Consider the following 18,633-nt stretch of genomic DNA (forward strand, 5'->3'; position numbering starts at 1 on the left):
GATGTTGTAAGTCAATGACACCAGGTGGACTGAAGAAAAAGAAATTGTCATTAAAAGCTAGTTTAATGTGGAGCAACAGTTATTTAAATGCCTTAACTATAATCACAGTCATTCCAGAACATCAGCGTAGGGCAAAATTAGGGGTTTGGGGCGCTTACATTGCGTATTGTCATTTTTACATATGTTTGGATTGCTTTTTGATGTAGTATTAATGAAAAATGAGTGTGGTCTGTTTTTCTGTTGGAAGAGTTCAGTCACATGGTTGTCGTAAGTAGAGTCTCCCTCCTTGGAAATGTTCAAAACTCAACGAGACAAAGCTCTCTGCAACCTGCTGTAGCTGACTCTGCTGTGAGCTGAGGGAGTTGACCTAGGGGATCTCCAGAGCTGCCTTCCAGCCTCGGCTGTTCTGTAGTTGTGTGATAAGGCAGTGATGGCGGTAAGTAGAGGTATGGGATGGTTTCTGTGTGCAGAAATACCATGGATAGAAGGATTGTCTCAGCTTAGAAAAGAAACCTCGAGGGTATAGTCATGGGAATGGAGGAGTTCAGTAGTGGTTACAAAGTTCGTGAGACAAGATTCTCAACTGCCTTTTGCACTGCAGAGATGCAAAGGGCACCAGCCTGATTTGAGGAATACAGTATAGAATTTTATTGGGAAATACGGTGAACGGAAACTTTGCCTGTTTTCCCTGACGTAGGAGCAGGGTGCGTGACTGAGCAGGCTGTTAGCTGCTTGAAATCATGTCAAAGCCAGGTTCTGAGTTGTGCCTTGATTCTTAGAACTCCTTGGTCTCAGACCTGGGGAAAGTTCTGGACACAAGGTGTCCATTCCATTGATTTTATGGGTGGTTGCAATGTGCTGGGAAAAGAGGGCTTGAAATTTGGTGCTGGCACTCAAAGCATATTGTGATTTGCAGGACCTCAAAAAGTGCGCGGTTGTCTTACACATGCATTTGGTATGCGGGATTTGGCTTTTGTTTAGCAAGCAGATGCTGGTGGGAATCTCAGTATGGAACAAGGCAAACACTGTAAGTCGGTGAGAAAACAATTTCATTCAAACTGAGGGCTGGGTTATCTTTGGCAGATTGTTGATATTTGGCTAGTGTAACTGCTGATGTGGTTTTATATCTTTTTGCTTTTCTTGCTACCAGAGTACTTTGGATTGCATGCAGGTACTGCTATAATCCTGTCAAAACAGGACATTTTTCTCCTCTGTCCTGACTTTGACAGTTGCTTGATGTTCTTGTTTTAACTATACTCTGGAAAAGATTGCAAGAGTGTCACCTCCAAGAAAGAAATGTAATTAAAGGAGCTACCACCTATGAGTTTGATGGAGCAGCTGCTTTTCTGTTTAAACGCTTTGCTTTCTTGACCAATTAGAATTAGGAGCTTTATTTTTTTGGCATTTCCAGATTTTTACAATTGTCCAACTGTGCACTTTCTCCATGTGTTGCATAAATTTAAAGGTCTTTTGGGAACTACTTGCAGTCCAAGAGTGAAGACTTTCCTTCAAAACCCAAAAGCAGTGGTAGTTAGCATTGCAAATGAAAGTGAAAGAAAAAGACAGGTCCTGCTGGCTTTGTAATTGGTTGGAAGATGGGAAGTTGAGATTGTGAATAATAGTTTTCACAGAAGAGGCAGTAACTGATGAAGTTATAGTCTGGGAGTTGTGCTAGCCAGCCTATTCACAAATGATTTGGGAGTGGTGAGGTTTGTAGCTGATAGAAAACTGCTTTCAGCAGTCACCTTCAGATCTGACTGCAGAGAGCTGTGAGAAGATCTCATGAGCAACAGGGAGATTAAATGACAGGTAACACTGACTGTGCACATGGAGGAGAAGCAGCCATTCCTAAATGTGCACAGTGGTGGGCTCTGACTTACCTGTTGTGACAGAAAATGCAATGTTTGAGGTAGGGTGATTTTTTTAAAATGTCAGCCTAATTCACAAGTCTGGTCAAAAAGGCAAGTACAGTGTTTGGAACTTTTAGGAAGGGAATTGGGAACAGCTCAAGGACATTACTGGGGTATGCCCACATCCTGTAGAAGTAGCACCCACATCTATGTGGAGTTACAGATGTTCCTTTAATCCCTTTGGTGTTAGCCCTTCTTTGAGCAGGAGTTTGGACTGTAGGTCTGTAGAGTTCCCTCTATCAAAATGGTGATTCTCTGATCTCAAAAACATACAGCAGAAGATATGGAGAAGGGTAACAAGGGACATCTGGATGAAGGAGTGTCATCTGTAGGAGAAGTGTAATAGCACAGCCCAGAAGGAGAGTGTCTTAAGAGGACAGGGCTGAGCTGATGGTGGTTGGGTTTAGCTTGGTGTGGAAAATGAGAGTAAGTTCCTGAACTGATTGTTAAACTGACCCCACCAGGCTCTGCTCCCTGCTCTTGCAGCCTCTTCTGGTAATCATGGTACTCAGTCTCGGTTGGTGTGAGGGTCCTTTCTTTCCTCCTTTTGGGTTGGGCATAGACACAGAAGTCTCCTACCTCTTCTGTGTCTGGGGCTTGATTCCTGCTGGTTCCCTGAAGCTCCTGGCTGTGTCCTTAGGCTCCTCTTCCTTATCCCCCCATCTCCTAGAACTTCCCTGAAAACTTGCTGCTTACTCAGCTGTGTGTGAACCTCTGCAAGTAGTCCACAGAAGTGCGCTTTGTGTGTGATGTGGTAGTAATATTTAAGAGATGTTTGTACGTTGTTTTGAATAACACAAGATCTAAAAGACACCTGACCAATTAGGTATCTCAGAATTAAACTGTGGATTACCTAGGCTGTTTACTTGGCCACCAGTATAAATGGATTTAAACTGTGATTAATACATTTACAGAACCAAGGAACTATTAGGATGCTATTAGTGCTATTAAACACAATATTCCAGATGCATCTACTGGCTCAGGTCTCCAGACAATATAGGAAAACCCTCTGTGGTCCTGCAGTTGTTCTGTAACCTGTCTCTTGTCATAGGCCGTGTCCCAGGGTGGGACTGGGGACAGATGTTGATCTAGAGAAAACCCTACTTCGACCCAGTGCAACTGTTCATGGTTTCTTTTCTTTATTAAGATGTTATGCATAGGGGAGAAGCATTTATGCAAAAAATCTTACCTGTAAGTAAATTCAAACACTCATGATTGCAGAGGGACTCTGTACAACATGACTTAGTGAACAAGGAGTTGGCTTTGAGTGGAAAATGCAGACACTTCTGGAAGTTGCTCATGGCATCTGATACTGTCTTTCAGTTCAGCGGCAGTTACTTCTTGCCAGATTTCAGAGGCTTCCCTTAAAGACCTAGAGCACCTAGCTAGTTGTGAAGGAAATAGGTGATAAACTGACATGTTCGAAACAGACCTGTCACAATAAAATAAAAATGCATGCACCCATGTAAGTTAGGGAGTGGGCTAGAAGGATATTGTGGTACTCTGAGACCAGAAAGAAAGCTTTTTCCAGGTTAGATGTGTTATTTTTAGAGCTCCCTAAAAATCAGACTTGTTGTCTTACTTAATATTTCAAGGCATGATTTATTTTTTGATTTGGAAGAAGAAAAAGACACTTCAAATGCTTTTTGTAGAATGGAAAATTTTGAAGAGCACAATGCAGTCATCTATTTTGTTGCATCTTACCTACACAAAATGATGAGTGACTGCAAAGCCTGGTGTGATCTCAGCCTAAAGAGAAAAAAGGGTACAACTGTCAACTCTTGCAAGGCAGAGTCTGCACCTCAACCAGATGCACTAGTGCCTAATTAAATATTGTCTGCATTAACTCAGTTGAAGAACTGATTAGGTGATATATTCCTATCCAGCCCTAATGCTTTTTGTTTACTCATTACCTGAAGTGCATGAGCAGGGCCTACACAGGATACCTGTCTAAGAAGGCAGAGTAAGGTGTTGCATGGTGGAAGAGTGAGAAGAGGGAAGGAAGCAGTTGCCTTCTCCTGGGAATTGGTGTGCCTACAACTAGGGAGTATGTGGGGATGTGCAAGGACAGCCAGGACTCGGTAATATTTTGGAAGGGGAAGATGCAGAGATGGTAGAAAGAGAATACTGGAAAATACAAGTGGTTCTCTATTACGAATGTGTCCCTCCTTTTCCATAGTATTTCTTCTCTAAGGCTTTCCTGCATCTCATCTTGCTGAGATGTAGCTTTCTTGTACTCAGCATGCATTTTCCTGGAGCGTCATCCCTGTGGGACCTGGTGGCAAAGTGTGTGGGCTGCCTGCATCAAAGAAGTGTTCTGCAGCATGGACCAGGGTGCCAGTACTCTCTGCCCTTCCTAGCCCCTGGAGGAGCTGAGATCTGGAGGGACAATCAGGAGTCCTGCCCAGAATGGTGAGGAGGCCAGGCCAGGGTAGGGTTTTGAGAGCCTCGGGAGTGATGGACCAAATGGAGCACTGGGAGAGCAATTCCTTTGGAGGTGTGATTTTAATGCTCCAATAAGCAAGCAAAGCTTTTCAATCTTTTTTCTTTTCAAGGCTTATTTATCTTTGACTTATCTCATCTGGTCTTGTGCAGGACTTGGATAGGATATTGAAGTTCAGACCCAGAATTTCAGGGGTAATGCCTAATTGAACTTGCAGTCAAGGTCCTCATAGATGATGAGGCTCGGGTTTTCAAAGATGGTTTAGGTGTGGAGCTGACGGCTCCTAATGACCATTCCTGGGCATGGCACACCTTTAGCTTCCTGGGAATCCGAGACCCACTGAAAAGACATGGCAAAGGGAAATGCTGTTTGGAGCCTCTGTGGTGGTTTTGGTATGAGTTTTTCCCTCATCTTGTGTCTCTCCCGTCAGGCCCGAGTGAAAGATCTAGAAGACCAGTGCCGCAGCCAAACAGAGCAGTTCAGCCTCCTGTCTCAAGAACTCAAAGAGTTCCGGCTTCAAACAGGAAAAATCGACCTTCTCACCTCTACACTGGTGACTTCTGAGCTTCCTCTTGCCCTCTGCAGCTCTACCCCACAGCCCCACTGGGAGAAGGGTAATTACTGGAGATGCCCGCAAGTGTTTTGACAAATGAGTTGTTACTTGTGTAAATGGAAAGGTGTAAAGAAAATAATTCAAATGTTCAGTTAATTTTTGAGACCTCTGTCTCTCTTGTGGTTCATTTTGTAGTCATAAAGAGAACTTGGCATTTGTCTGACCAAAGAGAGCCCGGGGTGTCCAGTCTGTTGCGCTGTTAAATGAGTCACATTTTTAGAGACCTGAGCATTAAAGGGTGTTTGCGCATTGTGTTGCTCACTGCTGATCTTGTATTCTGCCTGTCGCTAAAAGTAATGGACAGATTATTTTATGGCAGAGTCAACTGTTCCTGGATTGCTTACTCACCAGAGTGCTAAGAAGGTTCAGAATGAAGAGACTGATGAGTTTGAGTCATCACAGCGGGCGCCTGATGCCACTGTTGGCTCCCCAGTTGCTGCTACCAGTTCTCAGAGACAAGCCAAGAAAGTGGAATCTCAGTCAAACTCTTCAAAATCAGAATCCATGCAGAACAGTCCAAAATCCTCCCCAACTCCAGAGGTCAGTATGGGAGCCCCCTCTGCGGCCTGTGCTTTCTAGCCACAAGGGAATAAATGCATTGCTGAGAGCACTGGTAAAGTTGCATTCATTCCCTCCTGGCTGCCTGGAAAAAGTGGGAAAAACAAGAGAAAAGCTGTAGGAAACAATTGAAGGGGCCTTGCATGCCAGTGTCTGTAATACTCATTTGAACATAATTGCTGTGCTCCAGGAAGGAAACAACAGAGCAGACAGTGCTGGGGGCTTGGAGAAGGAGCAGTATGGAGAGGTCCATTGGTGGGAAGTGTGGGAAAGCTCCTGCTAAGCTTTCTTGTGACATCTCAGCTACTGCTAAAACACACAAAGGCTACAAACTGTTATTTTTAGCATGCTGAGGAACTGTGTCCAGTTTTTTTCTGGCCTTGATTTCAGATGGTTTTTGGCCTTGAGCTCTGTATGAGGGGCTCAAACTTCTTTGCATGCTTTTAGGTATTAAAATTTTGCTTTGTGAAAGAAACCATAAAAAGATGCTCAGTTTGTGCTAGCAGAGGGACAAAATGAATAGACTTTGCTTGTTTGTGTCACCAAGATCTCATAGACAGTTGTTGCTTCTCCCCAGGAGCTCTTACATTGCACTGTAGGGTTCACTTACACAGTCTTTCGTACTCTCTGCTGTATATCACTTCATGTGACAGTTTAGGGTAAGGAAGTGTTGTGGGTGGGGCTGGCTGTGATGGCACGGGAAGCAACTTTTGCTCCTTTGGTCCACTGCTGTTTCCTCAAGAAGTATGATTTTATTATATAACTCATTGCCACTGGATGTAAAATTCCAAAACGTCACTGGGATCAAAAAGACTGAGACAAATTTCTCAAAGATTCTTCTGCTAGTAGCCACCAAATGCATTCAGGGTGCAGCCTCCAGCTTAGGAAGTCTGTAAGCAGCCAATTGTTGGAAAGTGAGAGACAATATGGGGAAGAGGAGTTTCATGTTTGCCCTGTCTCTTGTATGCTTTCCTGCAGCATGTGCTACTGGATGTTATCAGAGCCAGCTGTTTGGTGGCCCTACCAGGTCCAACCAAAGCTCTACCTGGTGTTCTGAAAGTACATACACATTATATTGAAGTATTTACAGGTGCCGGAGGGGAACTGCCTGAACAAAAGCACTTAGAGACCTAGACGTCTAATAAAACTGTAAGGTCTCCTTTGTACAGGTTGCCATTTATGTTGCACACATGGACAGCTACCATTTAGAGGTAGCAAGAAATGAATATACTGAATTACGGATATGTAGGGTGGAAGACGCCTCTCCAAGCGTCTCTCCAATCTCCTACTCCAGTGGCCTGTCACCAACACTAGATCAGTGTGGCCATGGCTTTGTCTAGCTGAGGCTCTCCACGAATGGAGATCCCCCACCTCAGTGGGAACCTGTCTCAAAGCTGCATCACGCACCTGGGCAAGGAGTTTTTCCTGGTGTTTGACTGGAACCTCTGAAGTTGCAGCTTGGAGGTGTTGCCTCTTATTACTACTTTTTCACCTTAAAAGTCATTCTGCCAGGTGGTCTTTAGCCTGGTGGCCAGACTGACACCGTACATGATCTTAGGGGACTTGTTCATCGGTGTTTGAACCCTTTGAGTGTTCCTTTACTCTGATTTGGGCCTTATCATATCCTTCATCTTCAATGTTTTTAGGTGGACACTGCAAGTGAAATGGAAGAACTGGATGTTGACAGTATCTCTCTAATGCCTGAGCCAGGCAGCCAAGGCCCTGCAAAGCTCCAGGTGTTCTTAGCTCGGTACAGGTACTGGATCATTTCTTGTGGTCTATGAGGTTACACTGTAGACTGGGAGGAAGAGAACTCAGATAATTCTGTGCTTGTGAGGAGCAGGTCAAATGTGATCTGTGTCTTCCATGTCAGAGTCTTCGGCCCATAAGGTCTCGCTCAGCTCAGAGGGATAACATTGCTTTGGAATGTTGAAATCCCTTTTAAAGACTAAAGAGCAGGAGTTGGCAGTAGGTGCTTGCAAAGATAAAGGTTTTTCATGAGGCATTTCCCTGTGGTAGGCCCTCTGATGAGCTTGAGAATACTGGGGTAGGCACATTAGAACTACCTGGAGGCCAAATCCTATCACCAGTGTATTTACCGTTTTCATGCTAAGTGAAGTTTTTGACTTGCTGTTCAAAACATGGAGTTACAGCACTGAGTGTTTTGTAACTTGTATCCTGAGGGCTGGATAATTATAAGGAAAAAAAAAAAGGGCTAGAAACCTTTTTTTTCACTCATGTAATGTTGTTCTTGCACGGATCAGCTCATTCTTTAGGGTTTTAAAGACAGGAATTCTGAGATTCTGTGCTGTGCTTGTCCATGACAGTCATATGGCAAGTAAAGTGTACCTTACAAGTTTTGGGCATTTTCAAAAATTTATTTTTGTTTTCAGTCAAAATTATCAAATGCATGAAATGTAGAGAGATATCTACATAAAATAGTTAAGGCTGCAGGCGAATTTCAGGGTTTCTGTTTTAGAAGTGCAGAGTCCTACAGCTTATCTACTTAGTACGCTCAGAAACACAGCAGGCACTCAGGTAATTCAAATCTTCTCTTAAACACTTTCTTGAGTCACTCTGATCTGTTCCTTCAGACATCACAAGATGTCAGTTCTGCTACTCAAAACCTTATTCCTAGCTGCTATTTGAACATGGAACAATATGTTATTAGTTATTTATGAAACTTAAACTAAAATATTGACCTTTGTCTGTGGAATTTGCCACTTGCAAAAAGTGGATGCAGTCCCAGTGAATTGTAAGCTGATCTAACATCACAGTTTGAATGTATTGCTGTGAAAGTTGCTATACAAAGTAAGTCTTCATATTGTAAATATTTCAGCTACAATCCTTTTGATGGGCCTAATGAAAATCCAGAGGCAGAGCTTCCACTGACTGCTGGTGAATATATTTACATCTATGGAGACATGGATGAAGATGGCTTCTTTGAAGGTGCGTTTTAGTAGAATGAAATGTGACCAAACTACTGTGGGAAGTTGATCTCTTAAAAAAAACAAGAGAGGAATTTAGTGAATCTTGACACTTCAAGATAAAGGTTTTCTACCCAAAGTTAGTTTGTTAGAGGCAAGAGCAGATTCTGTTGGAAAAGGGTTTATTTGTGTCATGATTAAATTGAGTCTAGAACATGAAATCCTGGTCTAGTGATTTCAGTGGAAATTTTGCCACTGCTTTTGGGAGAGCTCCAGGTTTCATCCCCACATGATTCCTCTCTAGCTGTGCCCTGGGCACCTTCTGCATATGGTCTGTTTCCCTCTTTCCAGTAACTTCATAGTGAGGCAGAGATTGTAAGCAGCTGATGGTCTTAACTACCTCTTGCTCTTTTGGCAGAGGAGGGTATAAAATAAGCAGTCCGAACTACAGTTGTTATGTCATTTGGTGTCATACAGTGTGTTTCACTTTTGGCACCTTTGAAAACACGATCCTGGTGGACTAATAGGCAGATGGAATTAAAACCAAGAACTGTGGACTGTAAATTTGTAATGAAGTTTCTTTGTGGACCTGGCTTACTTAATGGGATGAAGGAACCTTAATTTACTGAGGTGCTTTGCAAGAGCTGAGGCAAATGCATGCCATGTTGCACTGCTTGCTCTTTGACTCTTCTGGCTCTTTCTTTCTTTCTTTCTTTCTTTCTATTTCTAAGCTTCTCATGTATTTATTTGTTTGTTTATTGTTTAAAGAATAAAAGGTTATTCTTTACTAACGTGTTCTGCTTTCCCTGCTTTCAATTGATTTGCTGTAGGTAGAGGTGGAAAGGGGAAAGTAAGTGCAATGCCTACGCACTGCTGTTTTGACCGTGGTTTGACGGTTCTTGCACGTACCAAGAGTGCTGTGGTATCAGTCATCCCCATGGGTCCTTTTGGGACATCTTTGTTACGGAAGCTAGCATAACAAAGGAGAGAACTAAAACGGAAGGCCAGAGCTGAATACAGAGCTGGAAAGGTGGACTTTCTTGAGGAAGTACTACAAAACCCAAATCTGTATGGCTGGGAGAAGATGTTAAATCATCAATCTTCGTAGTTTGGGAAGGCTAGAAAAATACACTTAAGTTAGTAAAGGAGCTGTGATCAGGAAAAGTAGGATAATGAAGAAAGAAAACCCCTTAAGCTAATTACACAAAACAACTTTCTAATTAGTTGGCTCTGGAATGTATGGAGTGGTGTGGCTCCTCACTGTGACCATTAGGATCTAACTAGGGAAGCCCTGTGAAATGCAGGAAACTTTGCCAGGAATAACCTCCCCGAGGTTGTTTTTTTTCATTCCTGACTGCAGCGCAGTTGTGACCTGGCGTAGACATTGTCACGTTGTCTTCACGGATGGGTTGGAAGGCTGAATGGTAGGTGCAGTGGTAACAGGTTTCCTGTTTTTTGTTTAGGGGAACTGATGGATGGCCGGCGGGGGCTAGTCCCCTCCAATTTTGTTGAGCGAGTTTCAGATGATGACCTCATGACGTTTCTGCCTTTGGAGCTGAATGATCTCACCCATAGTTCATACCAGGAGAAAAGTTTTGTCAGTGCAAGCACCAGCAGTGGAGATAAGAGTGATTTTTCCATTGAAGAGAGTAGCATCAGTCCATTGGCCAGTAGAGCAGAAGGAGACCAGGAGGAACGTGTTAGTCATACAGCAGTGCCTTACCCAAGAAAACTGACTTTGATCAAGCAGCTTGCCAGAAGCATAGTTGTAGGCTGGGAACCACCACTTTTGCCAGCTGGCTGCCCAGACATACAAAGCTACAACATCTATGTGGATGAAGAGCTACGTCAAAATGTGAAGAGTGGCTTTCAGACCAAAGCAGTGATTGAGAAGCTGGATTTAAAGACAAAGGCTTACCGTGTATCTGTGCAGACTGTGACAGAGCAAGGCAGTTCTGATAAACTGCGATGCACTTTCTTTGTGGGGCAAGATTTTTGTGTGGCACCAACTATGCTGAAAGTCAGAAGTGTCACTGCCACGTCAGCAGAGGTCATGTGGCTTCCCTGCAACAGCAATTACAACCACGCAGTGTATCTCAATGGGGAGGAATGTGACATAACAAAACCTGGGGTCTACTGGTACACCTTCCGCAACCTGCAGCCAAGCACTCAGTATGTTGCCAAGCTGGAGGCCCGGCCCTTGAAAACACCTTGGGAAGAGATCCCAGAGGGGCAGGAGCAGAACTCAGCTGTGATACACTTCACTACCCCACTAGCAGGTATCAGAGAAGTCATGCCCATGGCCACTGTGCATGGAGTGCTTGGAGCAGTGCGCTCTGTCATTACTTCGCTATGAAGCCTTGGGGTGAAGGGAAGCAAGGTTTATTAGGTCCTAAAGCCTGAGATGCTGTACTGTTTTGTCTTAATGTTTTTCTTCCTTTATTTTAAAAATTTATTATCTCTTTTGTTTTCATTTGCTCTGGGAAGACATCTTCTTTGCTGATTTGAACAGCATGCCTCTCAGGGCATGGAAGATCTGGTTTGCCATGACCTTGCTCTAAGGGTTGCTGCATCTTGGCCTCAGCTACTTTTGCAAAGTTCTGTTTTTTGTGCATTAAAGCTTTCACAGAACAAGAGCACCTTACTTTCTCTGGTTCTGTCTACCGTTTCCCAAGACTAGCCTAGCTATTCTAGTACAGTTCTGCAGTGGCAAGTCTGGTGTGGTAGCTTTCTCCTTGATTCTAACCAGAGTTTAGTTTAGCTTTATGCTGTTGTCAGGTAAGCAAGAGCAATATCTGTTTGGTCTCTTGCAGGCACACCTGATGCTCCTTTGGATGTCCAGGTAGAAGCTGGTCCCTCACCAGGTATCCTTGTTATCAGCTGGTTACCTGTCACTATTGATGCCGAAGGATCTTCCAATGGAGTCCGAGTCACTGGTTACGCTGTGTATGCAGATGGGCAGAAGGTATTGTGCTGACGCTATGCCAGGCTGACGTCTGTGTAGGTGGGTGGCTGGAGGCTGGTGCAGGAAGCGTGCCAGGAGGAGGCAGTGACAGTCCTTGGCTTGGAAAGGAATGATATTAGAGAAGAAACAATGCTTGGGCTGTTTGTTTTGACTGAAGCACCCCAAAAAAAGAGTTCCATCCAGATTTTTGATGTGGTTTTGATATAAGTAAGCTAGGAAGGTTCCTGTGGCAGGACCCTTCACTAGGAAAACAGGACAATTAGTGTCAGCCTCCTCTGTCACACCCTAAGCACTAGCTTGATCCGTTGGGAAACGACGAGCTCAATGAGCAGTAAGTCCATAGCACATGGAGAGAGTACAAGTACTCAACCTTGCCACCACTTGGGGCTTATCTCTGGACTATGGGTTCTCTAGCCATTTTTTAAATTAAGGACAGGCAAAGAGGGAAAAGAGGGAGGTATACAGACACCCCAGGGTCCTGTATGAATACTGGTAAAGAACCTCCAAAGATATTCTGTATTAAAAGTGGCCTGCAGTCTTCTGCATATAGGATGTTGTGCTATTGGCCGTGGGAGAGGCAAGCCACAACTGTTCAGAGGAGCACAGTGCAAAACAGAGTGGTGCTGTGTTGGATGATTGCTCTTCTATTGTGGAAATGCTTTTTCGTTACATAGGTCAGAAAAGGAGGAGTCCGAGAAGGTAGGCAAAAGAGAGGCCAGAAAAAGGGATAGCTTTTTTTAAAGTGTAGGGAACAAGAAGAGTTAAAACCTGGTGTAGGAGGGAATAGAGTCATGTTTTATAGAATATTCAGTTTCTCAAATGTGGTAACAATTTACCTTTGCTGTTCATTCTTCCCTGATATTGTGCAGAAGGGTGAGAATTCTGTATGCCTGCTCTCCAGAGCTTTGGGGTCTTTCGTTAACTTTGTGTTCAGGAATTGTCATTCTCAGAAGGGCTGAGCCATGCACAGTAAATAATTACTCCCTATTTTTTTGCTTGCAGGCAATAGAAGTTACTTCTCCAACGGCTGGGAGTGTCCTGGTGGACTTGTCCCAGCTTCAGATGTTCCAGGTGTGCCGGGAGGTTTCTGTGAGAACGATGTCTCTGTATGGGGAGTCAGTGGATTCAGTTCCAGCCCAGATTTCCTCAGTCTTGCTGCAAGCCTCTCACCACTCTTCACCTTCAGATTGTGCTGTTTCTACCACTTTTACCTCTAGACTGCCCCGTGGAGAGCCCAGGGGCTCTCTGCCTGCACGCAGCCCACCCACACGCCAGACAGCTGCACTCCTGCATCGACAAAAAGTTCCTGCTGATAGCTCAGATGCCAAATTGACTGATCACTCCTCCAGCCATGACAGCTCAGTACGATCTCTGCCAGAGGAAGCCTCTTCACCGCCGCACCTCTCCTCTCCCAGTGCTTCCTTGGTGCAGGTTTTAGATGCTTCCCCACAAGGATCAGACACTGCACAAGACAAGAAATGCCTGACTGTGCCTCCTCAGCAAGCTGGCAGGACAGTGCTCCCCTGTGAGGGCACAGAGCCTGTCGCTTCAAGGGAAGCAGAATCGCAAGGCCTGGGTGAGGGGATGGAGGTGCAGGTAAGTGCTTACATCTCCTGCCCAGTACCAAATGTGCTGGGAAGGAGAATGGATCATTTTGGGGAATGGAAGAAAATGCTAGTGAGCATGTTTCTCTTTCTGTGACACACTGTTGCCTTTGGGTCATCATCCAGTGGTTGGCAAACCGGCAGGGAGTACTGTCTGCTGTTGTGTACCTGGAAAAGCAGATGAAGCTCTCCGCTTGATCTGCTTGCACACACATGTGATCAGGAATAGAGTCAGGAAGGCAAGAATTCATCAGAGAGAGAAGGTGAAAAGGATGTTCCCGCTGATGATGATGTCAGTGTTAGTCTGGCACTGCTGTTCTTATTCCAAACACTGGGGTCTTCTCCAGTCTAGTGGGTTTGTGTGAGGCAGAGTAGAGCCACTTCAGCACAGTGGAGCACCTTAGTGGACTTCACAGCAACATAGCCGTGTCTGGAGAAGAGCTGGCAAGTTGTCCTGACATTGGGTATTTGGAATCCTGTAGGGTGGGTGAGTGCTTTCAGAGCTTTCCTAGGACAGTGGTGAGGATGTCAGAGAGCCTCGTAAGAAAACAGGTACTAATGACCGACAAGCTGCTCGCTCTGTGACAAGAGGAAAGTGGGTCCTGTTTGTGTGTGATGCATTATATCAGGAAAAAGGATCTTTTTCCCTTTCTGACCTGTGACATCAGGGACTTCAGGGAGCACAGGGAGTGCTTCAAACTGTTAAAGTCAGCATGACTTTATTAATTATGGCAATGTGAGCTTGTGAAGGCTCAGAGTTAGACAAAAGCAGGGAAGACTTCTGATAATTACTGGAGTATTGACAGCTGTGTGGGCCCAAAACCAAAGGCTAGGTAAATACACAGAAGAATTGAGATGTTGAGTGCAAAATTTAAATCGTCATTCTTCAATCCCTGGTCATTTTCTGCTCACAGCACCTCAGGTCAGTTGTTGTGATTTGTTTGCACATATTTAGATGTCTGGTGTAGGTGGCTAACATGGATGAGTTGCTTTGCCTCCTTTGTCGTCAGTGGAGCAAAATGGGTGCTTCCAGGATGCACATCATCCTCCTTGCTTGAGATGTGTGTCTTCACTTGGCTGTCAACAAAGAGAAACAGGGCAGAAAGATCCTAGCTGTCAGATGACACATGAGATCTAGACCTGTCTGGCTTTTGCCTGAGCCCAGGGAACATTTGGAAACTAGACACTGCAGTGTGTAAATCTCCCTAGGGGTCTGATCCTGTAAATACATACAGAGCACACTTTGTAAATAGGGACAAGGTTGTTCTCCATTGCAAAATACAGTGGAGGCTGTCATATTCTAGAGTGAGGGTTAGAGAAAGGGGTGGCTGATGAAGGCCCCCACCTGCCTTACCCTCCTTGTTCTTGGGGTTCCACTCCTCCATCTCCCAGAGGTTTTCTTAAACACCAGACTGAACCAACTGGAAAACATGAAAATTTAAAATTTCTGTAATCCAACTAGGTGATCTAACCATGAATCTGTGCAGTTGTATTCTCTGTGTATGTTCTTCATTAATTCCCCTTCTCTTCACAGCTCCCAGAAGTGCTGGGGTAATGTCCTCACCTCCAGCTCAAGCTAACCTGCAAGCTGGCATGTAGGACATTCCTCTGGCAGATAAGAGTGGGAAATGACCTTTTCGTATAGCTTGGGCTCTTCTTGCTGCCGTAAAACTAGTTATTGTCAATACACTTCTGTGGCTTACACGAGCCACATGCAGTGGCCAGAGCTGCAGCAGTGGAAAGACCTTGTGTGTACTTGCAGCTAATGGCAGAGAGGGGTTTGTTCCAGGGCTGGCCAACCTTCCCAGCTGCAAATTGCCTGCCAAAATATTCATGTGCCAACAGCACAGAATGCACAGTGTTTCAGAGAGTTTGGGGTGGCAAGGGCCCCCTTTTGGTGCACAAGTATTGTGTGATACCTCCTCCAGGTTTCTTTGTGGTGACCTTTTTTTTTGTTTGTTTCCCAGGCAGAACAATCTGTAACCAAAGCATCAGAACTGGAAAGTCCATCTAACAGCAGTCTGAAGATACATATGGAGACCTGCCATGCATGCTCTGTGGAAGAGTCACCGAAAGGTCTCAGTGCTGAAAGAGAAAAAGAGATAAAGGAGAAACACTTGAGCCCAGAGCCTCTGCCCTCCCCCAGCCAGGCTGAGGGGACAGATGGCACCTTCAGAGATGCAAGCATGAGTGGGAGCAGCTGCCAGGAGATCTCGAGATTGTCCCTTGGCAAGGAAGTGATCAAAGAAATGTCCAGAGTGAAAAGAGAGGTTTGTTTAACCTTGGTTGAATGTCTCTGCCTATGGAGGGGTGTGGGTTGTATTTGACACCCTTAGGTTTTACAGCCTTATGCAGTACTGTTCTTCTGCAGGCTATAAAACGTGTCCGTCGGTTCTGTGTGTGTGCACACATGCCAATTGCTGCATTGGGTGTTGCCCAATTTATTTCCTGCCATACTTCAGCTGTATATGTACTAGAAAAAGGTAAAATGCTACTTTATTGCTGAAATAGAGTGCCTGAGAGGACTGAAGAAATCTGTTTTGCTTTTCAATAGCAAGAAGAAAAAATATCCGAAATGGGAAGACGACAGCTGACCCTTTTTGCTGAGCACAGCCGTAGTTCTGACCTTTCAGATATTTTGGAAGAAGAGGAAGAAGATGAACTGTCTTCAGAAGCTCTGGAAGAGAAGAAATGGGACCAGAGAGAGCCATGTTACCGGGAGAACGGGGAAAAGGTAACTTTTAGCAGAGTCATGCTTGCGGGGAGCGCCAATGCAGCCATCCCATATCATCAGTTCACAGGAGGAGGTACTGGTCTGTGCCCAGCGCTCTCAGCAGTGCTTGGCTAAGTTCCTGCCTGCTCTGCTTTTACTATGAGTGTTGTCTTAAGCTAGTAAAAATACAAGTTATTTGTGAGGGGAAAGGGTGTTTATATGTAATGGATGTACCCAGGGTTTAATTAGTTGGAAAAACACACAATGTAGTATGAACTTTAGAACCCAGAGTTAAAAATCAATCCTATTGATCAAGTTCTTAATATAGACATAAACAGTGAACACATAGGAATCTGTAAAGTCCACCCATCTGTAGATCCTGTACCAACCCACCTTCCCTCCTAAGGCAAAACAGGCATGTAATATTTTGTCCTCAGTCCTGCAAGCACTCCTGAATGCAAGTAACTTAGTGTAGATTATTTTGCGTAGACCTTGGTGCTCTCTGTAGGAAGGGATGGCTTGTAGGGGTGGAGCCGTGGCTTTGCAGCTCAAATGTTGCAAGTGAGGAAATACTGATTGAGTTGGAACTGTGAGCGATCATGTTAATTCATGTTATAAGTTCAAACAGCTAAATCTAGTTAGTGTGTTGTAATGCATCTGTGACAGGCAATGTGCTTAAAACTGCATGACTGGAAAGTGGTATGTAATCATACAAATTACAGCAGTTGAGGTGAATGTACATGAGGGAAAGTATTGAGGCTGAATGACAGAGATATTAGAAAGATTTGCCAGAAATGTGATATGCCTGTATATAGCAAGAAAGCATCCTTGTTTGGTTTTTTTCACATGACCAAAGAACACATGTAGTTTGTTGTTGCTGACCTGGATAGCTGCTAGCCTGCAGCATGGATGGGATGGGACTGGTGGGCTTTAGATGATCAATAGCAGACAGTGTAATGATTCTGGAGTAAATTTGCTGCTGCTCCTTTTCTCCTTCTGATGGGGGTTCTGCATCCCAGGTGGGGAGGTTGGACCTGCACTGCAGTGTGTCAGGAGTCCCAGGAGAGCCTCGTGCCTGGAGATGCTGGGGCTGCCTGGGAAGGCGTTGTTGAAAGGGCTTCCAGTTGTTCGGATTGCACTGCGGGAAAAAATGGAAGAAAAGAGTTTTCCTGGAAGGAGAAAAGAGGAAACAAGAACAGTCAAGAATGCTGTTTTTTGTCTCTTTTTTTCCTGGATGTTTTATTGGCCTGAATGTTTTTGGCTTGGGCTTTTTTGTTGGGTTTTTTTTGTGTGGTTTTTTTTCTGCAAAAGGAACACTGAAACCCCATGGACATCTTGTTGAGTTGAGCAAACTGGTGCTGCTTGATCTGAAAAAGTGCTGGTTTTTTTCTATTCTGGCAGGGACAAGTTGAGGGTGTGATCATGACAAGATGCTGAATGGGGAGAGGGCATCAGGAGCAGGAAGCTTTAGGGCACAGAGCTCCCAACACTACCTTGTAGAGTGAGGGAAGATGGTGACTGAAGTGGGCCAGGTCTCAGCAGGGCTGTTTTCTAGAATTCTATTTAGTAACATATCTCAAGACTCCTCACCCAACTCTTTCAGGATTTGGGGCATGAAAGAATGGAGGGGTGCTGCTTTTAAAATGTTTAACCTCAAATAAGTTGTTTAATTTCTGAATCTTTTTATTGTATTAAAACTCAAATCAAAACCCACATTTTTGTAAACAGCTAAAATAAGAGTGGATTATTTTATGGTTGCATCTATGAATTTTGCATATCCCTAATGGGTGCTAACAAGGTAGGAGCCTAGAGCACATGCCCTGTAAAGAGAATCTGAGGAAGCTGAGCTTTTTTGGTCTGTCACAGAGGCTAGTGGGAGATCTTGTAGCTTCCTACAACTGTTTGAAGGTTGGTTAAAAGGATGAGAGAGCCAAAGTTGTCTTGTTCATGGCAGGTGATATAAAAAGAGGTGGCAGTCATGAGCTGCTTTTTGGGAGGTTCGTGTTGGAGATGAGTACAAAACTTCTTTCCCAAGAGGATGGTGCAGCCTTGGGACAGGTCCCCAGAGCGGTGGAGAATCTCCATTCTTTGGTGTTGTAAAGCCCTCGGCTGATTTACTGTTGGCAGCAGTCCTGCTGCAGTTAGGAGATTGAACTGGAGACCTCTGGAGGCCCCTTCAACAAATTCTAAACATAATTCAGGACCAGCTTTTGCTTGGAAAAAATTATGGAGGTTGGAATAATTAGTAGGCAGCTTACAACTGCCTGTTTTTTCCCCCCCACTGTGGTTCAGTTTTTAATTATCTCTGAACAGGCCTGCTCATGAATGTAGTGTAAAACAAAAGCAGCTACATATGCTTTGTAAACTATTTGCAGATGGTTTTAGAACATGTCACGGTATAAATTGTCAGGGAAGTTGAACAAGAGACCTCCAGAGGTATCTTTCAATCTAAATTACACCATGCATCTGGGATTCCACCTTTTTTATTTTAGTATAAATGTAGTAAGAGACAAAAACATAACTATAGTTGCTCCAAGACAAACTTTAAAATTCAGCAGTGTTTGATATAACCTGGCAGGGTCTTGCCCTGCTGCAAGTGAAGTACATGTCTGTGTGACCCTTTTCAGGTAAAGGATTTTCACGTGTATTTGTGGCAACTCTGTTCACCTGGATTTGCAGACAGTAAACTACTGTAGAGCTGGAGCTTGACAGATGATGGGAAGGGCCTAGGGAAGGGCTTCCTGTAGCAGCAACATCTCTAAGGGATGTCTTGCTGCACAGGGTCACTTCGTTCTGTTCGAGTGCGAGGACAGAGAGGTAAGGGAAGACTGTGGGTCCTTGTGTGCACAGGCTGTGAGACTCATCCCTGTGAATGGAGGAACCCAGTCAGCTCTAACTTG

General features: G+C 44.5%; 1 protein-coding gene across 7 annotated transcripts in view; it reads left to right on the forward strand.

Annotated features, from left to right (window-relative positions):
- TSPOAP1 (TSPO associated protein 1) overlaps positions 1–18,633 on the forward strand; it is a 69,841-nt gene that overhangs the window by 32,721 nt on the left and 18,487 nt on the right. For 6 of the 7 annotated variants that reach the window (XR_008732672.1, XM_055712965.1, XM_055712958.1 and 3 more), the window contains exons 12-21: positions 1,151–1,171; positions 4,784–4,967; positions 5,286–5,506; positions 7,171–7,280; positions 8,364–8,473; positions 9,915–10,730; positions 11,265–11,416; positions 12,419–13,012; positions 14,988–15,290; positions 15,575–15,754. Coding sequence is in view for 6 of the 7 variants with exons in the window: in XM_055712965.1 (XP_055568940.1) it covers positions 1,151–1,171; positions 4,784–4,967; positions 5,286–5,506; positions 7,171–7,280; positions 8,364–8,473; positions 9,915–10,730; positions 11,265–11,416; positions 12,419–13,012; positions 14,988–15,290; positions 15,575–15,754 (2,691 nt within the window). In the remaining variant the exon portion in view is untranslated. The remainder of the gene's footprint in view (positions 1–1,150; positions 1,172–4,783; positions 4,968–5,285; positions 5,507–7,170; positions 7,281–8,363; positions 8,474–9,914; positions 10,731–11,264; positions 11,417–12,418; positions 13,013–14,987; positions 15,291–15,574; positions 15,755–18,633) is intronic. The other variant, XM_055712957.1, reaches the window with a different exon arrangement.

Source organism: Falco cherrug, chromosome 1, assembly GCF_023634085.1.
Source record: "Falco cherrug isolate bFalChe1 chromosome 1, bFalChe1.pri, whole genome shotgun sequence".
NCBI lineage: Eukaryota > Metazoa > Chordata > Aves > Falconiformes > Falconidae > Falco > Falco cherrug.